At 36.1% G+C, this 24,984-nt stretch overlaps 1 protein-coding gene across 14 annotated transcripts in view; it reads left to right on the forward strand.

The window, feature by feature from the left end:
- The window catches only part of SYT1 (synaptotagmin 1), a 734,125-nt gene that overhangs the window by 510,983 nt on the left and 198,158 nt on the right, over positions 1-24,984 (forward strand). For 7 of the 14 annotated variants that reach the window (XM_056798523.1, XM_056798527.1, XM_056798526.1 and 4 more), the window contains 4 exons: positions 1,530-1,714; positions 10,240-10,353; positions 14,963-15,130; positions 24,050-24,217. In XM_056798523.1, the coding sequence (XP_056654501.1) occupies positions 1,530-1,714; positions 10,240-10,353; positions 14,963-15,130; positions 24,050-24,217 (635 nt within the window). Of the gene's footprint in view, positions 1-1,529; positions 1,715-10,230; positions 10,354-14,962; positions 15,131-24,049; positions 24,218-24,984 lie in introns of all 14 variants that reach the window. The other 7 variants (XM_007503097.3, XM_056798520.1, XM_007503096.3 and 4 more) reach the window with 1 other exon arrangement.

Genomic DNA, 24,984 nt, shown 5'->3' on the forward strand with positions numbered 1-24,984 from the left:
CTGTCTATAACATCCCTAACTAGTACTCATACACTCTTCCCTTGAAAACCTCCAGAGCTGTCCCTATTTGCTTCTTCAAGTTACCTGCCTTTACTTCCTCAAGCTGCCCATTTCCACCTTAGGAAAGTGTAACTCGTTAAGAAATCATTCTGGCTTTTTCTCTTACTCTCTCTCATGCTTGAAATATTCTCCTTCCTCATCTCTGACTTCTGACTTCCACAACTTCCTTTAATTCCCAGCTAAATTCTCACCTTCTACAGGAAGCCTAATAATAACCTATGTTATTTCTTCTGGTCCTCATAATAATATTATCAAATAGGCATGATTATTAGTAAGTCCATTTTATGGAAGAAAAATCGAGGCTGAGAAAGGTTAAGTGATTGCACAACTAGAAGGTTTCTGAGGGAAGACTAGCCCTCTATCCATCTAGCTGTCTGAAATAATGTTTTTATTATTTTGTTTTGATCTTATTTTGTAGAAAATCCCAATTATTACTTCTGATTATTCTTAATAACTGAAATTTTCATCCTAGATATTTCCAGTGAAAATGACATTTCTAAAATGTTTCTATTATAGTTTAAAATACAAGCACTCAGTACAATTGTCTAATGAGATCTACTAGATAGTAAACTCCATGAGGGCAAGTATCATTTTACTTTTAACCATGTATCTCAGACACCCAGGATAGTGCTTGGGTACATAAATAGGCATTTAATAAATATTGATTTTAAATATTTTTTCTATTGAAATATGGGCAAATATAATAGAAATCTGGGTGATTTTAAAAATATTTCTAATGATTTGAGAAGCAAAATGGTGTAATGGTTAGAGAGCCAGAATTCAAGTTAGGAAGTCCCATATTTCTCTATGAACTTCAGCAAGTCATTTAATCTCTTAATCTTGCAGAGGAGGTGCTAATGTGTAGTGATACAAAAAATCCTCATCAGTAAATCCCTACAGATCAATTAATTATAGATTCATTACCTAACGAAAGGAGGGAAAGGAATAAACAATTAGACAGTACTTACTACCTTCCATGCACTATGATATGTGCTTTACTAATATTATCTCACTGGAACCTCACCTGGACTGTGTGAGGTAGGTACTGTTATTATCTTCATTTTACAGATGAAGAATGAAGAAACAGAGGCAAACAGATTAAATGACTTGCCTGGGGTCACACAGTATCTGAGACTGGATTTGAATTCAGGTCTTTCTGATTTCATCTCAGAGCTCTATGAACTCAGACACATAGCTTTCTCCGTACATAAGTAGATATACACATATATTTTATATATATATGTGTGTGTTTTATATATATTTCTATGTATACACACGTATGCTCAATGATATAGACAATTACAAATAATCATAGATTTATATAAAATATGTACTATATGTGTACATGTATATATGTATTGACATTGTAAAACTAGACTCTATAATGTTTGCAGCTAAATGATTTCAAGGTCATTGCACAGCTGATTAACTGTATCTCTTTGTTCTCCTTCTGCTTTTTTCCCTTCTAGTGCCACCATGGGCCTTAATAGCCATAGCCATAGTCGCAGTCCTCTTAATCTTGACCTGCTGCTTTTGTATCTGTAAGAAATGCTTATTCAAGAAGAAGAACAAGAAGAAGGGAAAGGAAAAGGGTGGGAAAAATGCCATAAACATGAAAGATGTGAAGGACTTGGGGAAGACCATGAAAGATCAGGTAATGTTATTATTCTGTTGAGTGTCTCTTCATTCATATTTTAAGGCGATTAATAGGAGCTTGGTGTGGCTGTAGGGGTTCTTTCTGAAATTTATATTAGCATGTTGAGAAAGTCTCTTTCATTATTCCCATTTAACTAGTAACATTCTGGACAACCTTGGTTTAAAAATATCAATGCTTGGCTACTGTCGTTTGGATTCTTTTGTATCCATTAATCAGCTTCTCTTTGGGCGATATTAAATGTTACTTACAGGACTATAATCAGGGTTGGACAAATAGGGCTTTTCCAGCAGGGAGATAAATTTAGAGAGTATCAAATAACAGAAGATGTTAGCAGCACTGATAGAGCCTTCATATGCAAAGAAACAACAGAGCTTAACACCTCATTACTAACAACAACAACAAACTTAAAATATATACAAGGATAAATTGGAGTGAGTTTTTCCACTTCCTCCCTTCCAGCCCTTTGGAACCACCCCTCTTTCTCTACCGTACCACCTACCTGAAGATATATTTTTGGTATTCCTTGGTCATGTTTTTGGTTCTTATTCCAAATGCAAAAATTCCTAGTTATTATTAAAAACTCCATCATACATATATGTATGTATATATACAACATATACACAAACTTTTATTCATAAGGTTTCCAAAAGATTATCATAGAGAAGAAACGTGTATACTGAGGGGAATGTCTCTGAATTAGCAACCATTCTAAATTCCTTAAATCATGTTCTTTTCGAGATCATTAACAAATATTTATTTTTTCAAATACATTCCAAGAGGGAGAAAATGAGAGAAGCATAGAATTATGCTCTGATCCTCTCTTCTCTCTTTGAACTAATTTGCATGTAGAAGTCCTATATAGTGATGTAGCTAGGAGTCTCAGTGGATTAAGAGTCAGATCTAAAGATGGGAAGTCTGAAGGTCAAATATGGCCTTAGATACTTTCTAACTGTGTTACCCTGGAAAAGTCACTTAACTCCCATTGTCTAGCTCTTACCACTCTTCTGCATTGGAACCAATACACAATATTGATTCTAAAAAGAAAGTAAAAGGTTAAATAAAAACCTTATATAAGGACACGTGTTTGTTTTCATGGGCAGTTTTGTCAAGTATGACCCAACAGGAGCAAAATATTCACTCATTCCAATTTGCTTCTATAACCTTATGATCATAGGCATAAGAATCTGCCACACTAACTAGAGCCATCTGCAATAAACACCCTCCTTTCTATGAAGGGCTGACTCTCAAGGAAACATGTTTATGATTCATTTCCAATCAGTTTTCTTACCTCCCTCTTTCTTTCCTAGGATTAATAAGTATTTAACCTGTCTGTTCTCCTCTTGATACTACTACCACCTGCCCATCCCTCCACAGACATAAATACCTAGTTCCTCTCCTTCCCCTGTTTCTTTATAACATAATGTTGTTTCCCAGGTTCTCTTCCTGTTCCCTTGCTCCCCTGAATTTTCCTAATGGTTTTTACATTTAGAAACCAAATGAAAATAGAGGGATTATAAACAACAAACTTGAGCAAATTACAAAGCTACAAGAAATAATTAAAAACTCCATCACATATATACCTATACTGTATGACCTACCTTCTTGGTGAGAGGGAAGCATGGGAGAGAGAGAACATGGAATGTAAAATATCAGAAAACAAATATTTAAAAATGTATCGATATGCAATCTGGGAAAAATAAGGATTTACTAAAAATTTTAAATTCCATCAAAGACCTAGAGCTGAGAGGAAACTCGGAGGTCATATAGTTTGCCCCTTATTTTATACATGAGGAAAGTGAGTCCCAGAGAAATCACTTGTCTAAAGTTACACAAGTAGTAACATAGACAAGGCAAGAATTCAATTCTTCTCTTTCCAAATCCATTGGGTTTTCCACTGAATCACAGTTCCCTTTCCCATTCCCTTTTGCAGTATCACCATCGATGTATGATATTTCCTAAGTCCTGGTCTTGATCTAATTTTTAAGTCCCTCTATCACATTCTTTAGCTTTATCACTAACTTCTCCCGGTTCCCAACCCACTCTTCTCATTTTCCATAGAGAGAATGGGTCTTTGGATTCTCAGAGGATATATATGTATAATTGGAAGGGACTTTAGAAGCCATGTAGTTCAGCCCTTTCGTTTCACAGAGGAGAAAACACTTAGCCTGGGAGACATGACTTGCTTAAGATCACAGAGGGTCAGGGTAAACCTGGAATTTGAACTCAGATCTTCTATACGAAAATCTAATGTTCTACTTATCTGAAGATGAAAATTTAGTCCTTACATTCTGAACTCTAATATCACCTTCTTTATTCCCTTCCACCATCTTGATGGTTCATGCAAATTGAAATGACTGAGATTTTCTGTTGTATTTACTCTAACACAGCCCTAAATTATTAAAAATAAAAGTGTGTTCTTAGATATAAGACAAACAGGGTGGACTACTAGCAACCTTCCTTTTTCTGTATCAGTCTTAACAGATTTTTCACTGACAAAACTTAGTAGTAACTTTAAAACTAGTCTGTAAGACACTTATTTCACTAGGCAATGAAATACCAAGTTATTGGCTCCATTATTAAGAAAAGCAGTGAAAAATCACCTGTTCATTTAGAAAGAGGCTGTTTAAGAGCTAAATAATGAAGACTAAAGCCAAACTTCTATATTTACTTTATTTGGAATCATTAGATTCTTCAACACAAATTTAGCTGTTTTGCCTAAATGACTACAAAGAACTAGTTTGAATATTGGGTTCCATTTTGATAGGAAAATTAACTTCATGTCATTTTAGTCCAAAGTCAAGTGAATTATCAGTTTATATTCCTCTCTACCCAAAGTTAGTTAATCATTTCAGGGTCCGTTACTTTCAAAGAATATCTAATTCATTTGAAAACTAACATTTAAAAAAATGCAAGACACCTTTCAGGCAACTTTTTTTCTATTTAAGAAAGTTTCAAGTACAATATTCCAGAAAGCAATTTTGCGTTCCTGTTTTTATTTCCTTTCAACTAATACCCTAGTATATGCAACCTTCATACTTGATCTTAGCCAAAAGGCCAAGGAATGATTATATATGCAACCTTCAAACAATCTCTCCTGTCATGTTATTTAATGAAAATTAGAAATATGTTTATTTTGTTTTAGGAGAGCAGTTTGCACATGTGTTATTAACATTTCCCGGATGTTTGCCTAGTTGCCAAGATAATTCTTGGTCCAGACCTCTTCTCTCCTCTTTAAAAAAAAAATTATTTGAAATTCTTATTTTGGGAGATAGTAAGAGAGTTGCTTTCAGATAAAATCAATTAAAATGCAATTAACCAATTGCTCAGTCACTCTTGGCACTTCTTCCCTTCCCCATTTCCCCCTTCCTATGCTATTCATTTAAACGCCTGAATATGCTTCCAAAAAGATTTCTGTACATATTGGGTTAAATTTCCTGACCGTTTTTAGTCATGGCACCAAAGCCTGTGTTCATTCATTCAGTTATGTTTTAGGTCCACTCTGCTGAGAGGATTTGCTCCAGGTCATGTGATCGAGAAACTGACATTTTTAATCATGTTCTACTTTATTTCAACACTTTCTGTTGCAAATAGTACCTAACATATGGTTTTTTGAACTTCTTATAAGATTAAATGTGAAATAATCCTTTATGTGGATATGGACTGAAATATGCTTAGATTAATTTTTGAACCATACCTGGATGGACATTAGTATTGAAAATATGGTGGTCTTGGATTCACATTGACTACAACATTCACACATGATCATCGCTTTGTGACCTGGAAATTCGAATTAATCCTCTTGAATGATACCAAATTAGAGCAACTCTAACACTTCTTCCTAAGACAAGTGATAGTGATTTTTGTGGAATTTGTTCTGTATTCTGTATTCCTAACAGTATATGAAGTGGTGTTGATTACCTTTATTCTGACCTGGACAAATGACTTTGATCTTAGTACATATAATCTGGAGGTACCAATCCACAATCTTATGCTCTCACTGGGGCATGGGACTAGCAATATCGCTGATCCCTTATCTACCTATTGTCACCTAAGGAAGATCAAACGATATAAAGAAATCTTAGAAAAAGAACTACCTTTATTCAAGCAATTTAGAACCTCGGATATTCAAACTGATATTTGTGATCATCTGGAAGAGGCATCTTCGATGACACTGAGTTTTATCTAGGTTTCATTTATAATTCATAGCCAACTGGATGTATAGTATGGGAGACAGTTTAACAAATGAAAAGAAGCTCTACTGAAAATCATTTCTATTTGTAGATGCTTGCAATATTTCTGACAAGCAAAAGTGACTGATAGGAGATTCTTTATGCATTTTGTAGGGAGGATGACAGTAGAAGACTAGGCAAATGTGCAGTCTTTAAGAAAGCATGATATAACACAGATTATTAGTGCAGTAATTTTTTTTAAATAGTCTGGGAAAATGAACTTAGATGTTACTCTTCTTTCCTTGGTAGATTTGGGGCTAGTGTTGGAAAGAGGTGTAGACAGATTGGATTGTGGGACCAGGAAGACCTGGGTCTTCCTTTAATGCTTTATGGCTCGTCACCCTGGACAAATCACTATTAACTCCCAGGGATATAGACAACTCTCTTGAGTATAAATTGCAGACAAGGTGACAGCCTGAATTGGCAGATGGAGTTTCCTCATCCAGGAGTCTTCTAATACCAATGAAATCACAGGTCCCAGGGCTATTTTTTTTAACATAGAGTATTTTACCATATGCCTAGTTGTACATGATCATAAGAACGATGCAATGCGCCATATGGTCTGCATACTTCTGAAATGTACTGAAAGGGAGAGTCTTTTATATGGAGTGAATTTCTCCAAGTTTATCAAAGGCATCATCGCCCTAGAACAATCTCTAAATTCTTCTATCATCAATGCCTATCTTTTGAAAAATTCAAGGAATTATAATTTGCAAAGTACAAAGACACATATATTTGGTGAAACTCCCACTCACCCACCCACCCACCCCCTCCCACAAACTCTCCAGAGAAATATGATGTTATCGGGGGTCGGGGGTTGGTGTACAAATTCCCATTGGGCCCTAGACCTGTGTAGCTTCCAACATAAATTTTACAGGAACATTTTTCATTTCCAAAGCTAAAGGACCCTCAAAATACCAGTGTGGGTATCAAAATGAAAGTGATGGGAAAAAGTCATTTCTCCATGGTTCTTTTCCTGATGTTTGTGCGTGGATGTTTTAATTTTTTTTATTTTTTCCTTCTATGTCCTCCTTATCTGTGTTGTGTCTCATGACTGTTCTGGATTTTCACCTGCGGTAGGTTTATTTTGCTCTTTAGACACACCTAGTCAAAAGCTCTGATATATTTAGTTCTTCGGCAGCTGGGGCTCCTCAGCTGAGATTTTAAAATGCAGTTCTGACACATATTAAAAGGCTGAACTAAATTGATTTTTCCTCCCCAAGATAAAGGGTTCTCATTTTCTTTATTACTAACATATTAAATTGAGGAGTACAAGGAAGCTCAAGTTGAAAACTGGCATGCACAAACAGGAAATTTGTTTGGTTATACTTCCTTTTGTTAATCATATCTCGTCAGTTCTGCATCCAAAGAATGACATTTGAGAGGCAGCTTGATGTAGTCGTTAAAGAGCCAACCTTGAGGCTGTCAAGAAATGGGTTCAAATCCCAGATATCCCACATTCTAGCTGTATGGCCATGGATAAGTCTAGCTTTTGTCTAGAAAAAAAGAGAGTGAATAATTATTCTCCATTGATAGAGGGATTTGGTGCTCCCAATACTGATGAAATAATCAGTTCAGATCAAAACAAAACAAAACAATGCCATTGCTATGAACAAATGTGCTCTCTTAAGGTGATAAGATGACTGTTATGAGAATCATGTTGAAGGCATTCAACAAATGTCCTCTGAACATTGCATTTTAAAGACATCTCTCTTCTTCCCTTCACAAATTTTTCTACAGTGGTTTATCAACGTCTCAGCTGCTGGGTCTACAAGCTTTCTCTCCCACATTTTTTTTGCTATGACAGGGAAAAAAAATACCACTCTAGAGACACTATAATAGCTGCTGATTTAATGGGTCTGAATTTAATGTATTGGTACAGAAAATTTCTTGCTTAAACGCAGCCTTTGGGAAAGGAGTAGACTTAATCACTTCAATGATGAACATTGGCACTGAAAAATTATCAAAAAAATTTAGCCCTATTTCATGCAGAATAATTGCAGAGATGGTTCTGCACCTTTTATTGGGTCACAAGCTACTTAGGGAGAAGAAGATTTAATATCTCAAGCCTTTTGAATTGCAGCAGGCCAAAACATGATACGTAAATTGTCAGTTGTAAGAGAAAGGTTTTTTAAATTATTTTGATCCTTCAACATGTGTGTGTTTTTTAATTATATGATGGGAAAAAATGTACAGATTGCTTTTTAGCCAGGAACAGGCACTGGACAGCTTGCTATTAATATAAAAATGGAAATTTTTCAAGGAGGTAATTTCCCTTCCTCCAATTTTCTAAGCACATCAAGGATGACAGGTGTGATAGCTGCCTGTAAGATGAAATCTTTAAGATATCCATGTAGTTTCTGCTACATGAAGTCCTCTGACAAGACCCCAGTCATTCCTTAGCATAGGGTTAATGCCTGTTCCTATTCATGACTCCAGAAGTTAAGATTTCAAGGGAGATACCAAAATAACAGTGATTATTTTGTGCCTTCAGACATTTTAGTCAAGTAAATTCCAGATATTATTATTCCAGACATGCCCATCAGTCAATAGTTGTAGAAAAAAGTTGAACATACATTAGACTCTCAAATGGGATGCTGGGAAGCTAAGAAAATTTAGAAAGGGTTTTACTCTGAAATTAGCCTTGGTTCTTCTCAATACTATCCAAGAAAATTGAATCCTATCAACTTTCCATAGGAGCTCCTGGGAATTTTTGAAAAGGAAGCTAGACTGGCTCTATTTCAATGCTCTGTCCCTGTGACTAACTCCCAAGTTCTTATGTACTTAAAGCCTTAGGTCAAAATGGCAGCTAAGTATTCTGAAGATTTACTATGTACTTACCTAAGAAAGGACAGGGACTACTCTCCCCTCTTTCAATCTCCCAAATGTCTTGCTCTTAGCTTCTGGGATTTTCCTTTCTATCTCCCAAATATCTTGCTCTTAGCTTTGAGATATTCCAGAAAATTCTGAAGTATATCACAAACAGTGTACCAAAGAAGAAGGTAACAAGAATACTCACCTCTGTTGGAAAGATGGCATTAGTTAATGAGAAACAGAGAGAAGTAACAATAAGTGTTTTGGCAATCATCTTTAAGGGGCAGTGTGTGTGTAGGGTAGGTAGGGTTTTGAAGGCAGGAGTCCCGGACTCGAATCCTATCTCTGTGACCTTTGGCAAGTTATTTTCCCTCTGTGGACCTCAGTGAATTTCTTTTCCTGTAAAATAAAAGGTGAGGACTAGAATGACTTCTAAGGTCTCCTCTAACTCTAGAGCTGTGATTCTCTGCATTCTTTTTACACTGATTGAGAAAAATGGTTAATTTGAATGCTCATCTTATCACTTTCTTGCTAAATTTTCATAAGACAAGAAGCAGGACCTAGAATAAATTTCTAAGAAGAAAACTGCTTCCTAGTATCGTGTAGTCTGATGAGTTTACATTTTGAGTCTCGAGGAATCTTCAGTTTTTACAGAATTGACTTTCTAAGAGCAGAGCTGAGTCGCCTTATCTGTGCATTTTTGCAGCAAATTGTGCTGAAGGAATAGCCCTTTCAAATCTGGCCAGAACAACAAGTGTACTTCTCACATTTCTGAAACAAACAGACCCTTGAATCAATTTAATTCAACCAAGCTTTTGATGGAGCTGTTAGGAAAGCAACATGGAAATGGGTTTCTTGGGACTTGCATTTGCCAGTGGCATGGTATTGCCTCCTTTTCTCTTCCCATTGCAGATATATGTGTATGAAACTTCTAGAATGAGAATTTTCTGAGAACTCAACACATATGACCCTGCCTTTTCACAGAGAATCATGTTGTAGAAGTCTATTGCTTTCTTATTATGTAAATGCCTTCACTGCATGCAGAATGACATTTGACTTTTTTTTTATTTCTTTAAGTGGAATGAGTATGTGACTTGATCTAGTTAACAGCATGTTTATCTACATTTGCCTCTGTAAGAAGCGACTGGATTAGAGCACACTTTTCAGTGTCAAGCTGACATTTTCTTTGTATTTCAGCCTTTGCAACAGTTAAAAGTTATTTGCTTGTGATATTCTAAAGGCTTCTGTTGCTTCCTTCTTGCTTGCTGATGAATAAAAAATAAAATTTGTGCACAGATGGAATAAAAAATATCTGTAAGCAGCATATAAGAATGTGTGTCAGACCAACTGAGACTCCAGGCAGCTTTGCACTGGCTTTTAATGGCTTGGGGGTAGAACGTCAGGCATCATCCATCGCCTCACTTGTGTCTTGATGGAAAGTGAATTGATTTCCCATTTCCCTCCTTGTAGGCCCTCAAGGATGATGATGCTGAAACTGGCTTGACTGATGGAGAAGAAAAAGAAGAACCAAAAGAAGAAGAAAAACTAGGAAAACTTCAGTACTCTTTGGATTATGACTTCCAGAATAACCAGGTTTGAGGAAAAAAATAATAAAACAGCTTCTAATTCCATCCCATTTTCTAAATAGCTAAGTAAAAGTTGATGCTGGAATATTTATGACAGGCTTATAGTAATAATAATTAGAATTTCTAGAGTGTTTTAAAGAGGCAGATAGGTACCATATTTGGAATTAGGAAGACCTCAATTCAAATCCTACCTTAAGACACTTAACTAGCTGTGTGGACCTGGGCAAGTTACTTAAATTCTGTCCGTGTCTGTTCTCCCATGTGTAAAATTGGTGTAATCATAGAATTTACCTCAAAAAATTGTTTTGATGAGAGTCTATATATAGATATGGACATGGTTGTTTTATTATTTGCATTTCCTCTGACTCTGAATTGTACCTCTCATTCCTGAGAGATGAAAAAGTTTCTTTCCAAAGGAGCAGATTTAGCAAGGCATTTGCCAGACTTAGAATAAATGCTGTCACCTTTTCTAAAAAGAGCATAAGATTCTTTCAGCTGAATGCATCTGCTCAATCTGAAGCTGAACAAGATGGATACTACAGTTCCTGTTGAGCAGCAGCACCAACTGATCAGAGGAATAGCTTAGAGATGGAGCATGAGGGAATTAGTTCTGCAGATTAACTCATACAGTTGAGACGCCATGCCTAGTGTGGTGTTAGTGCAGCACACTGAGCATGGATTTGCTTGCCTTAGCAAAGGAAGCATTTTTTTTCAATGCAAAAGCTATGTTCATTAAGAAACTTTATGAGACAGAAAGAGGATTGTTCGTTACACCGACTACATTTCTTACACATGAGGACTAGTACCCTGGGATCTTAAGTGTGTGCCCACTCTGCCCACAGACACTAGACAGGAGCATTAGTAGAAGAGTATGATTCAAGTATATGGGCACAGTGTTGGGCATAAGTGATTTATTTGGTGTGCATCTTCAGCAAATATTTTGATTATATTAATTTAGTATTAGTAAGTGATTTATTGATGTGGATTATATACCAGTTTGGGGTTCATGTTAACAGAAATAGTTACCCACAGAGGTTACACCTAGAGCCCAGAGAGCACCTGTTATAGCCTCTTACTTCCTTCTGGGTAAATCTCTTAGAGTGTGAAGGCTGAAGGGAAATGAGCCCCTGAGAGAGAGAGAGTTCCTCTGAAAGAGGGAGAAGAAGGTAGTCAAGATGAGAAGGATATTATCTGCTACGTTGTGAGTTGGCTTGTGTCAGGGAATCACTGCATTAAGAAAATCAGCATTTATTTTTTTTAAATAAAAAGAGAAATTTATTAATTTAGGGAATAATGTTGAGAATGGCCAGGAGGATAGCAAGGTGGGACAGCAAGATGGGGAGCAGTTCCTGGGAGGACAGCATGAATGGAAAGGCTGTTCCTCCATGAGGACAGCATGGATGGAAAAGCTGTCCCAGAAAATCAACATTTAAAAGAAACTCAGAGCATTATTCTTCTATTTTATTCCAATTCTGCATTTTCCAAAGGAAAAAAATAGTATTTTACATTCACTATTCATAGTTTGGTTCCTTTTTCTAAATGGATATGCACTAGGTTACAAGTAGCATTTTAAAGACCTATATTCACAGGAGAATGAAGTTTTCTGATTTCCCATGTTCCTACTCTGGTGAAAGCACATTTCCTGATGCCCACGACAGATAAATAGATAAATTTGTTGTTCAGTCATTTAATTATATCTGACTCCTTGTGACTGGGTATGCATTTTCTCTGCAAAAGTAGAGTAGTTTGCCATTTCCTTCTCTAGTAGATTAAGGGAAAGCGAGGTTAAATAACTTGTGCATGGTCACATAACTAGTATGGGTTAGAGTTGATTTTGAATTCATATCTTCTTGATTCCAGGCCTAGTGCTCTATTCATTGCACGACCTTACTGCTAGATAGGTAGATCAGTAGATAGGTAGGTCAGTAGGTCGGTAGGTCGGTAGGTCGGTAGGTAGGTAGGTAGGTAGATAGATAGATAGATAGATGGATGGATGGATGGATAGATAGATAGATAGATAGATAGATAGATAGATAGATAGATAGATAGATAGATAGATAGATAGATAGATAGATGGATGGATGGATGGATGGATGGATGGATGGATGGATGGATGGATGGATGGATGGATGGATGGATGGATAGATAGATAGATAGATAGATAGATAGATAGATAGATAGATAGATAGATAGATAGATAGATAGATGGATGGATGCATGGATGCATGGATGGATGCATGGATGGATGGACAAACAGATAGATAGATGGATGGATGGATAGAGGGATAGAAGATAGATAGGTAAACAGACAGGCAAGCAGACAGATTGACTGACAGAGACAGACAGACAGAAAGACAAGACAGAAAGGCAGAAAGATTAGATGGAAAGAAGATGAGGGGGAAGAGAGAGAGAGAGAGAGAAGAGAGACAAAGTTAAAATAGGTACATGATTTAAGATTGTTACCTAATGAAATCTTTGAACTTAAACACAAGGTTTTCTCAAATTCGATTATTTTAGTTGATTTATATTCGGTAGGGGCAAAAGAATCTAAAGAACATTAAAAAATCTGAGGCTGCATTCTAATAAAAAATATACATCCTTATGAAACAGAAGTAGTGGCCCACATTGGGAATACAATGGGAGCTCACTTAAAATTTCTCCGAGAAGAAAAATGACTTCTTTCATAGACAGGAATCCCAAAAAAAAGGAATAGATCACTTTACCTTTCCAAACCAGCATTTTCCAAAAATTTTATAAGTAGAAATAGTCAATATTTTCTTGACAACAATGTTGTAGGTTTGATTTCCCAGAAGTGAAAAATGTGTTTGAATTGTGAACCAAATGACATCGTGATTGCACAAATTGTTAGATAAACAGTGAGTACAAAATACTACATGACAGTTTCCAAAGTGGTAGGCTCTTTGTTGTTTTCCTGGTCCTCATTTAAAAATCTCATACCAGCTTGCATGTATTGTTTGGTTGCCTTCCTTGTAAGTAAAATGGTCTGTTGATGCTTCAAAAGGCAATGGAAGCAATAAATAAGGAAATCCATTACCAATGAATGCATCAGGCTAGGATAGCAATTGAGTCATGCTGACCACATCACACTTAAGAGCAGAGTGGTTCAGTAATGAACAGAATAAGTTAGTCTGGGTCATTGTTGCTTAGGAAGTGAATTGCTCTTTTGACTCAATTAGCTAAAAATGACAGATCCATTTTTCATTTTTGAATGAGTAAATCTCTGTGGTAGCTCCAGACCCTATAGCTTTATGTGTGACTTTTTTTTTTTACACCTAGAGTTACAGATGGGAGATGCCTCAGTTGTCTTTCCCCAAACCTTTGGGCTGAGCTATGGTTGTGTTTTAGCTCACTCTTCCCATGCAAGAACAGGGACCACTAGTTAACAGCCAAGAAGGCTTCCATCAGTGGAGGAGCAAATAGAAGATGAACACAGAGATTATTTGTGTATTTGGTTAAAAACAGAATGTTATTTTGGCATTAAAAAACACTTCAGTACTCATTTTGCTATACAAAGCTAAACTCACAGTATTGGGATGTGATGCATGAGTGTTAGAAATGGAAGAAATCATCTCCATGGTTTCTTAACATCAGGTCTGTGAACTTCTTTTAATATTTTGATGACTGCAATTCAATATTCATATAATTGCTTTCCTTAGTAATCCCATGAATTCAATTTTATAGCCTTAAAAAAATGTATTCTGAGAAAGGTCCACTAGATTGCCAAAAGGGTCACACACACACACACACACACACACACACACGCACACACACACAAACACACACACACACACACACACACACACAGCCAAGGACTCTCTGATCTGGTCTAACTCTCACCTTTCATAGTTGAGAAAGAAATGTCTCAGATAAGTGATCTGACTTATCCAAGTCTCCACAGCTCATTTATGACACACCTGAGATTCAAGTGTGCATTTTCCAATTCTCCCTGACTTAGTTTTCACACCTCAAAAAAGATATTATTAATTAGCTTATAATTAAAATGGATAGCTACCAGATGTTTGTAACCAAAGTGAAGGTCAAATGTGAAGGAGACTGGATGATCTAATTTCCTAACCCAAAATGCTCTCCATTTTCTAAGAAATTTATATTTAACTGGTTGAAGGGGGATGTTTTAGAATAGAAACTGCTTAGTTATAATTATAGATGTATGATTGTTTAACAATGTATTTTCATCTACAAATCATGCCCTTCAAAGAAAAATAATGCACAAGGGCTTTTAGCAACTGGAAAGTTATTTGATTGCAACCCTTTTGCAAATATGAATTCCGTATTTAACTGTAATCAGCATCCCTTTAAAAGCCTCTTTTGTGCTTAAAACCAGGCTTCCTAGCGCCAGCATCTGCCATAATTGGTTTTCTGAAGCCTATAGCATCCCTCCATTTGCTGTCTGTGATTCAGGTTCCTGCAGGGCTGGAAGTTTATTAAAAGGGGAGCAAAAAGCAAAAAATTAAAAAGTGAAAGGGGAAGAAATTCCAGGAAATGGTGAATGTGTGAATAAATCAATGCCCCTTCCCCCAAAAAATAGCTATTTAATGATTTTGTCTGAGCTTTGTTTGTTTCCTCTTTCCTCTTAGCTCTTGGTAGGAATCATTCAAGCAGCTGAGCTTCCTGCCCTAGATATGGGTGGTACATCAGATCCCTACGTGAAAGTGTTCCTGCTGCCTGATAAGAAGAAGAAATTTGAGACAAAAGTCCACAGAAAGACTCTTAATCCTGTCTTCAATGAGCAATTTACTTTCAAGGTATTTTAAAAATAATGTCATCATTATTTTCTTTAGTTGATTGTAGATTTCGGTGATCCATATATCTTTGTAAAATTTCTGATATTCAATTTGTGACAAAATGAGCTTTTTGAATATAAAAATATTTATAATTCTTTGTTTTGTTCTAATGATTTAAATGCATGTGTGGATCCCTGTAAAGGTCAGATGCCAAATCATTTTAATATGTATCAATACTAGATTTATAATCATTTACCAGAAAGAAAAAAAACCTGACTTGATTCTTAGGGTACATATAACATTTAGTTTATTTTTCAATTATAAGTGAAATAAATGTTCAATATATCCTTTAGAACTCCTTTATTTTGCAGGGGGTTGCTGAATAATCCATATAGCTTAATTTGCTATCCAGAATTCTATGAATATATTTTTTTTCTGGGAGCTAGCCTCCTCCTCTCACTTTTGGCCTTTCCCTTGGCATGATCTATCATAGCATGAAAGCTCTGGTTCACAAATAAGAACAGGAGGAAATTTCTATAATAATTCAGCAGGAGTGATCTCCCCAAAGGCCTAAGCTATTGCTGCATACATAAGTTTTGTGGGTTTTAGCTTGGAGCCATCTGTAAAAATTATCCCCTTGGGGTATGTCTTTAGTGGACTGTTTTCTGTGAGAATGTTTTTAAAAACCATGACTGAAAGCAATAAATTTCTGAGAAATAAAATGCCTGTGGATCTACCAGTGACCTGAGTGAAAAGCTTCTCTTGCTTGAACTGAGTTCATATCTTACATTAAGCATAGGACAGCAGGATGGCAAACTTTTCGAACAGGATAAATAGGTAGAGGTGGCAGTGTCTCCAACATCACTTCCAATCTTGTTTAAAAATGACCTTTTCTGGGGGCAGCTGGGTAGCTCAGTGGATTGAGAGCCAGGCCTAGAGATGGGAGGTCCTAGGTTCAAATCTGGCCTCAGACACTTCCCAGCTGTGTGACCCTGGGCAAGTCACTTGACCCCCATTGCCTAGCCCTTACCACTCTTCTGCCTTGGAGCCATTGGCTCCAAGACAGAAGGTAAGGGTTTTTAAAAAAATGACCTTTTCTGTTCCCCAGAGAGTCTTCAAGGCAAAAAGTTTCCTGATTATCTGTCAATTAAACAGATTCTTACCTTGACTTTATTAAGCACTTTCTCTAAATTCATAGTTAGCTAATAAGAAAAATAAATGGAAATTTTTTTCTTTTATATAAGTCCAGGGCACAATGGTAGAATACTTTCTGAGTATATCTTTACACTTAAAACAAAATTCCATTGGCACCCTTGTTTACCTGGAAGAACATAATGACATAATAATAATAATAGCTATAGTTGTTGTCGTTGAATTGTTTAATAACGTTCAACTCTTCATGACCCCATGGACCCCAGTTATACTTGAGTGGTTTGCCATTTCCTCTGTGAGTGTGTGTGTGTGTGTGTGTGTGTGTCACACACTCAGATATACACATATACATCTATGTGTGAATACCTATTATATATATACACAAACACACAGCGATAACATGTATGCATGTGTATGTGTGTACATACATACATATCATAGATAGAGATATACTTTTAAGGTTTACAAGGCATTTTCATATAAATTATCTCATTTGATTCAAACAAGGCACTCATCCTCATTTCCAATTGCCTTCACTTTGGTTCAACCATGCAAAGACTGTTCTCCTTCCTCTTTTAACTCTTGGAATCCCCAGTTTGCTTCTTGGCTCAGCTGAAGTACTGCTGCCTTGTGTATAAATGCTGCCCTAGTCCCTTCAACTGCTAGTGTGTTCCCTCAAAAACAACTACCTTTTTGGCCATTGGGGGGAAGAGACAGACAGACAGACAGACAGACAGACAGACGGACAGAGACAGAGAGAGAGACAGAGGCAAAGACAGAGAGACAGAGAGAGAAAGAGAAAGAAAAAGAATTTGAAAGAGACAGAGACAGGGAGGGAAAAGGGGAGAGGCAGAGACAGTTAAAGAAAACAAGAGAGACAGAGACAGAGAGAGAGAGAAAGAGATGGAGAGAGAGAGATGGGGGAAGGGGAGAAGGAGAGAGAGAGAAAGAGAGAGAGAGAATTTACATATACATATTACTTATATATGCATATATAAGAATTTACATATATCTCCCTTCAAAAATCCTAAGCCTCCCAAAGGCAAGAACTAATTACTGTTCTCTTTGTAGACTTGGTACAATATCTGGTACATATTAGGTGCTTAATAAATGTTTGTTGATTGATTGATAGAAACTTCGTATTGGCATTTACCACCCTGAGTTTTAAAAATTCACTGAAATTCCATCAGTTTTATTTTTAAGCAAAAGATATTTTCATGTGAATTTTAGAATAATTTATTAACTTCAAATGAACACATTTAAGATTCCCTGAGGATGCTTTTACACTAATACTTCTATGAACTGCTAACCTCAACACGTAGAATTATGAAAAAATTAACAGTACGTGAAAATATTTATAACCATTTTGTTTCAAGATGGCGGACAATCAGATAAGACTGAAGCAAGCTATATTGTGATATGCTTCAAAAAGTTCCAAGTTTTGTGATAATTAGTTAATTGTTAGACTTCAATCTAACAAATCACTGAATGTTTTTTAAGCATTTACTAAGTACAGGGCAAAGTGCTAGATGTAGGGTACAAAGCCAAAAACAAAAACAAAAAACCAGCAATCTGCCTTCAAGAAGCTTACACTGCATTGACAAGAGCCAGCATCTACCATTATTTCTTTTCTAAATTCTATAGTATCCCTTTTTTCAACTAGAGTTTAGGAAAAGAAAGGTTACTAGCACCATTTGGGGGAAGCTAGTTGATAGAAAGCTGTGCCTGGAGTCAGAAAGACTCACCTTCCTCAATTCAAACTTGTCCTCAGATACTTTCTAGTTATGTGACCCTGGGCAAGTCACTTAAGTCTATTTTGCCTCAGTTTCCTCATCTGTCAAATTAGCTGGAGAAGGAAAGGGCAAACCACTCAAGTATCTTTGCCAAGAAACCCCAAACAAGATCACAAAGACTAATACAAAATGGAAAAATGACTGAACAGCAACAATAGAACTGTCTTAAATAGTGGCTCATGGACAAATTCCTTCACCTATACATGCCTCAGATTCCTCTTCTATAAAATGGAGATAATAATAGTACCTCCCTCTCAAAAGTTGTTGTAAAGAAAAAATGAGACACTATTTGCAAAAGTGCTTGGCAAACCTGAAAGTTATAATATATAGCTTTTTATATAATATATATCATTACATAAATGATAGTTATTATTAAATAGTAGCCTCAAAGTTACTGTGAAACAACTTAACAACTAGAAGTTTCAAGTGGCCAATTAGGAACAGAAATCTTGTTTGGTCTGACCAAGCATGATTCTGCCTCCTCTTATTTTCATGCCTTGTTCTATAACATAGTAAAGCAGGTCAACTGTGAGCATCTTTTTATAGTTCAATTCAAGAGATACAGAATAATAAATGTTTACACTGAAAATGTAACAATCGCCTCTGGAGAGCCAGTTAGAACGGAGTCCTGAACACTTTTTATACCATCCCAGCCCTAAGTCTTGATAGCAGCCTAAATATTCTCTCTACAAACTTTTGAGGGATAATTGCAAATTAAACTGAAAACCATATTTTTCATCAGAGGTCAATGGAGCTGGAAAAATAATCAGCAACAGTTCACTATAATGTTGGGGCAGGGGGTTTGAGGGGAGAAACAGGGAGAACCAAACCATTGATTATAGCTAGGGGTAGAACTAATGGGGACAACTGTCACTAATAATCACCAGTCCTAGCAATGGGACCAGAGAGGTTCCCACAATCCACAGATAAACACTGGTTGTGAGTTCCTTGAAAGCATGGACTGTCTTTTGCCCTTCTTCCAGGACAGAGCTCTTAGCAAAGTGCCTGGCGCATAGTAGGTCCTTAAGAAATACTTATTAATTTGACAGGCTAGTAGAGAGACATCGCAAGGGTCTCCACTCTCATAGAAAGAGAAAGCAAGGACAAGTCAGCCTCACAGTAACTAGTATTTAAGTCTGAATTCAGAAATCACAGGCATTGTAGGTGCCAAGTTTCCCATGTTTCCTGACTGTGCAATCAATCATTCATGGACCACATTCATACACATCTTTCTAATACAACTGAGAAATGAGGAGAGGAGGTCACATTACTAGAATCAGAGGAATGACCAATTCTGATAAATATCAGCCCTAGACTCATTTTATTTCTTTTTTTCTCTTCCTGGGAGTTGGGGTGTGGGGCATAAGGAATGGGCAGCATCTAATAGGAATGCAGTCTCAGCAATACTGTATGCTTGACTGCTCACCTCCTGCCATGCTTCTATGCCTTCATTCCCTCTCAGCTTCTTTGCTTTGACAGGAAGGTTCTCTTGACTATAGCTGTGTGGTGAATAAAGCTCTCCCCAAATTTGTTCCCCTCTTTTTGACCACCTTTTTTTAAAAGGAATTCTTGTTAACTTTCAAGAATTCAAGCTGCTTCTAAGTATACTTAATCAATTGTACTCTTTTTATGCATTCAAAATACTCAACTACCAACAAAATCATTGTATTTTATATACAATGTGTCATCTTGCAAACTTACTTTGAGTTATATTTTTATTAGTGAGGGCCAACAACTTAATGTTAATCCATCTCAGCTAAATATATTTGTTTTATTAAGAGCCTTTTTAAAAAAGGAAAGGAAAGAAAAAGAAAAGGGAAGAAAAAAAGACAGAAAGACATGAAAGAAAAGGAAAGAAGAGAAAAGAAAAAACCTTTACCTTCAGCCTTGGTTTCCATACTGTGTATTGGTTCTAAAGCAGAAGAGTGGTGAGGGCTAGGCAATGGGGGTCAAGTGACTTGCCCAGGATAACACAGCTAGAAAGTATAATGTGACCATATTTGAAACCAGAACCCAACCATCTCTAGTCCTAGCTCTCAATCCCCTGAGCCACCTAGCTGCCCCTTATTAGGAACCTGTGGGCCTCTTTTTAGTGTTCAGTTCAAAAGATACAGAATAATAAATGCTTACACTGAAATTTTAACAGTCGGCTCTTGAGAGCCAGTTAGAGTTTAGGAGTGGCTTAGATGGTAAGAATTTCAGGACCTGTGACAAAACAGACAACTGTTATTTGGGATCAGCTTTGTGTTCCCTTGCAAATTACTTTTATTAATCACCTAATCCACATATATGTAGGATCTAACCTACTCAACATAAAAATTAAATTTAAATCTCAATAATAAAAATATTTTGGGAGATTTATTAATGATCACTAGAAATAAAGGAATAAAGAGGATACAAAATAAAGACCACATGCCCAAGGCTGATTATCCATTTCAAAATCCCCACTCACCACCACTGTGCTCGCTGACAGGGCCAAAAAGAGAGCAGGACCCTTCACATCCCTGCCTAATATCCCCTATCTACAGGAAGTACATAAAGAGACAGGAAGTCAGTGGGCTCCCGGGAAATGTAGTTCTTCTTTAGAGTAACATATTTTCAATTATATAAACCCTTTTTGACTTAATTCAATTGAGCATTATTTTTAATTAGTCAACCCAAGAAAATATAATAAAATGTTATTTGGAGGGATATTAAGATTAGCTTGTGGATTATCTACATTTTCTACTTTTTAATCCATTTTTTACATTATAAAGAAAGAAAAAAAGAGATCAGTTCAGAGAAATGAAACCATTAGGTTTACCAAAAGTTAATCTATTTTCTCTATGAACAAAAAAAAAGGCAGTTTAGTGGAATGAATAGAGAGCTGTCTTTAAGTCCTGCCTCTAACATATACATCAAGCTGTATAAAACCTTGGGCAAAGTTACTCTCTAAGACTTTACAAAGCAAGTGCCAACTGCACTGAAAGAGGGTGTTTCCCCCTTGGGATTCATAAAAAATAAATAAATAAATACATAAATACATAAATACATAAATAAATAAAAATTTTAAAAAAACATTAAAATCATAGCTGCAGTCTATCCCCTTATATGCAGATTGAAGAATACTCCTGAAATAAAAACTGTTTAATTAACATCTCAAGACAAGATACTTAATCCCAGAGTTTCAGATTTAGCTAAATTTTGCCTTGGGGGTAAGGAGGCAGAAGGGAGAGGAAACAGATAGTCAGTTTTGAGGGAGGGAAGAAAAGGAATGTTGGCAGTTACTGACTAAATGACCATTAACTGAAATGTCCTAAATCTTTTTAAATGGGAGAAGCAAATGACCTACCTATTCTGAATCTATATTAACATGCCTTTCCTGCTTAATCACCCATACGAAAAGCCTGGGGAAATTTTTCAAGGTTATAAAAAAGGCAGGAAAATAAAAAGGCAGGAAAATCGAAACCAAAAGCCAGAATTAATTTAAAATATTCTTAATTTATTTTATAGGAAAGATGTTAAATAATGTAGAGAAGTTGTTAGCTCCCCCATTCAACTGTAAGCTCCTTGAGGGCAACAACGGTCATTCGCCTTTTTTTTTTATATGGTATCCCAAATTCTTAGTATAGTGCCTGAAACATAGTAGGCACTTAATAGAATTTTATTATTGATTGATTCTCACATTCCTTTTAAACACATATTTTAATTGCCTAATGAACACTTTCAAAGAGATGACCCATCATTACCTTTAAGTTGACACTTGGAAATCAAATATAAAACTGTCTTTGACATAAAAAGTCCTGCATAACATGACTTCCTCCTACCTCTCCAGTCTTCTTAGACCTCACTCACTCCCAGGTACTCTGATACAATGGCACTAATTTTTCCTAGCTAGTCCTCACTCAAAACACTTAATCTCCTGACTCAGATCATCTTCATGGGCTGTGGCTCCCATGCCTGGAATGTTATCCTTCCTTATCTCTGTCTACTGGCTTGCCTGGCTTCCTCCAAGTCCAAGCTAAACTACTTTCTACAAAAAACCTTTCCCAATCTCCCTTAAAGCCAATACCTTCTTTCCATTAATTATCTTAGATTTACCCTATATGTCTTGTTTGTACATCATTGTTTGAATGTTTTCTCCCCAATTAAACTGTGTGCTCTTTGCGTACATAGACTACCTTTTGTTTTTCTTTGTACTTGCAGAATTCCACAGAGTTCTTGGCATGTAAGAAGCATCTAATAATATACTTATTAAAGGGCATAGCCAAACCAAACTTCTCTTTCTCCTGAAACTGAAAGTGTATCTAGATTAACTGCCCTTTTTAACATTTTTATAATTTTCATGCATGTGAATTTTGATGATGATATATTATATATGATTAATTTTAAAATATATATATTGAAGTTCAAAGTAACAGCTTCTTTACAAATCAAGCAAGGTCAAATAGATCTTTAAAATTATAATGATTTTAAGGAAAATTGAAATACTCATCTGCTAATATAGAAAAATATCCTACCTCTTATTTCCCTCCTTGATATATAGGTAATTGTGGAATATCAGCTAGGCCATAAGATAACCATTTATACCATAAATATATATAATAAGGGTATTAAAATCAACTGAGCTTTAAACACAAATCTGAACAATCTTTTAATTAACCATTTCTAGACAGCTACTCAAATGTAACTTTCCTGGATTATATTGCTTTTCCTGAATTCTTTATCTTTTTTTTTCTTTTTTTATTCAAAGATATTTTTTATTTTCCCAATTACATATAATAAAAATTTCCAACAGACTTTTCCTGAATTCTAAAAAAATGTCACTAAGAAATATCCAAACCCAGAGCATATGTCCTGGGAACAATTGAAAACTTGGAGGATTTAGCAGGTCCCTTAGCAGTCTCCAATCAAACCATCTTCAAGCATGTCACACTTCAGAAGAGGCTTCAAATCAAACATTATCATACAACAATAAGATTGTAAATACTCATTTCTTAGGTAGACCTTCCCAATGAGTAAATGATTCAAAGAAAATAAGACAATTTGGATGTACATTTAAATCATCCAGTTATCTACAGTCCTATTTATTAATTCAATTCTTTCAATATTTTTTAAGCTTTACCTTTCATCTTAGTATCAACTCTAAGTATTGGCTCCAAGGCAGAAGAGCAGGTAAGGGCTAGGCAAGGGTGAAGTGATTTGTGCAGGGTCATGTAGCTACGAAATATTTGAGGCCACATTTGAACCCAGGACATCCCATCTCTAGACCTGGTTCTCAATCCATTGAGCTACCTAGCTGCCCCTCAGTTCAACATTTTTAAGTGTCCATTGAATATTTGACACTGTGGTAGGTGCCAAGCATCCCCAAACAAAAATAAACATGACTTCATTGGAGGAAGGGGGGGCAATTATAATGTCTAAAAGAAGAAGAGTGAATGTGAAGTTATTTCAAAAGGGAGAGAACACCAGTGACTATGAGGATCAACTGAGTTCACTAAACAATGGTATTCCAATTTCTTAAAAGAATGAATGGACATATCAAAATGTGGCATCTACTCCTATAAGTAAGAGGCTCCTTTTAAGCAACTGACTCATTTAAGCAGGAAATCTTCCCCCCCAAAACCTAACTTTACCAATAGCCTATGTAGTTAACCTTCTTTATGTCTCTCTTGAAGAGATGCATACATCTTCGCAATTTGAAGAGCATGGCTGTGCAGAAATTATCCTTCTTAAGTCTGTTACAGGCTACTGAATCTTTGAGACAATTAGATAAATGAATGTGGTAGCCTAGTTTCCTCTAAACAATGCAGGTCTCAGAAAGTCAAGTGACTCGATTTTTAAAAGAAAAAAAATCACCCACACCACCACCACCATTTTCTTCCAGTGCTACTTATTAAAGCATTAGCTATTAAAAGCAAAATACTGTAAGCTAATTTACATTACAGTGAGTTATTCTCTGTTGTTTGAACCAAATATTTTCTCTTTCTCTTCTGATTTTTAATATTTAACATAGGTGCCCTACTCGGAATTGGGAGGGAAAACTCTGGTGATGGCAGTCTATGATTTTGACCGTTTCTCCAAGCATGATATCATTGGGGAGTTTAAAGTAGCCATGAATACAGTGGACTTTGGCCATGTGACTGAAGAGTGGAGGGATTTGCAAAGTGCTGAGAAGGAAGAGGTAAGAAAACCATTCTTGTTTTAATGTTCCATGCTGTTCTGTCTTCCCGTCCCCCAAAGTTAATAACTAATTATGTTAGGAATGATGCTCTTGACTAAGGTTATGCACGGTTCTCCACTACTGACAAATTTCAGTCAAATTAGAATCCAAGAAACTGGTAATCTCCTAAAAAGTGTCTAGACTTTGTGAGTACTAGAGAAAATAAGGGCATTAATGCATAACATCGGTGAACAATTCTCATGTTCACTTTCATTTGACTTAAAAATGCCCTGATGAGTATATTCCAAAAGGGCTACAAAATCTTTTGTCCTTAAAAGGACAGTGAAAATAGTTTGTCTCCCTACTTTTTTCATTGTCGTTCTAGTACTGTCTATTCTGGATTATATAGCTACTGAAGAAGAAGAAAACAGGATTTCTCTTTCTAGATGAAGATTCATTGTTGTTCCTAATGATAGGGCTGCGCATGATGGCTGAAACCTCAGATGGAGCTCACAGAGGCTGCCACTTAAATCCATTTTTTTAAATGTCTCCTTTTAAAGAGTCTTCCCCCCTCAGTTTTAATAGTGCAGCCCATTGTTGTTGTTGTTTTAGTGATTTACAACAGGAAGTTCAATATCTCCATTGTATTTAAGCAATACCAGAATCAATTCTATTTGATTATGCTTTGCCTGCACGCTATGGCAAGGCATGGCATGGACATGTTGGAGTCTGTCTCAGCAGCCCGATGGGAACGGTCTAAACAGCTGTTTGACTCATTGAATTGCTGA

Source organism: Monodelphis domestica, chromosome 5 (assembly GCF_027887165.1).
Source record: "Monodelphis domestica isolate mMonDom1 chromosome 5, mMonDom1.pri, whole genome shotgun sequence".
NCBI classification, from domain to species: Eukaryota; Metazoa; Chordata; class Mammalia; order Didelphimorphia; family Didelphidae; genus Monodelphis; species Monodelphis domestica.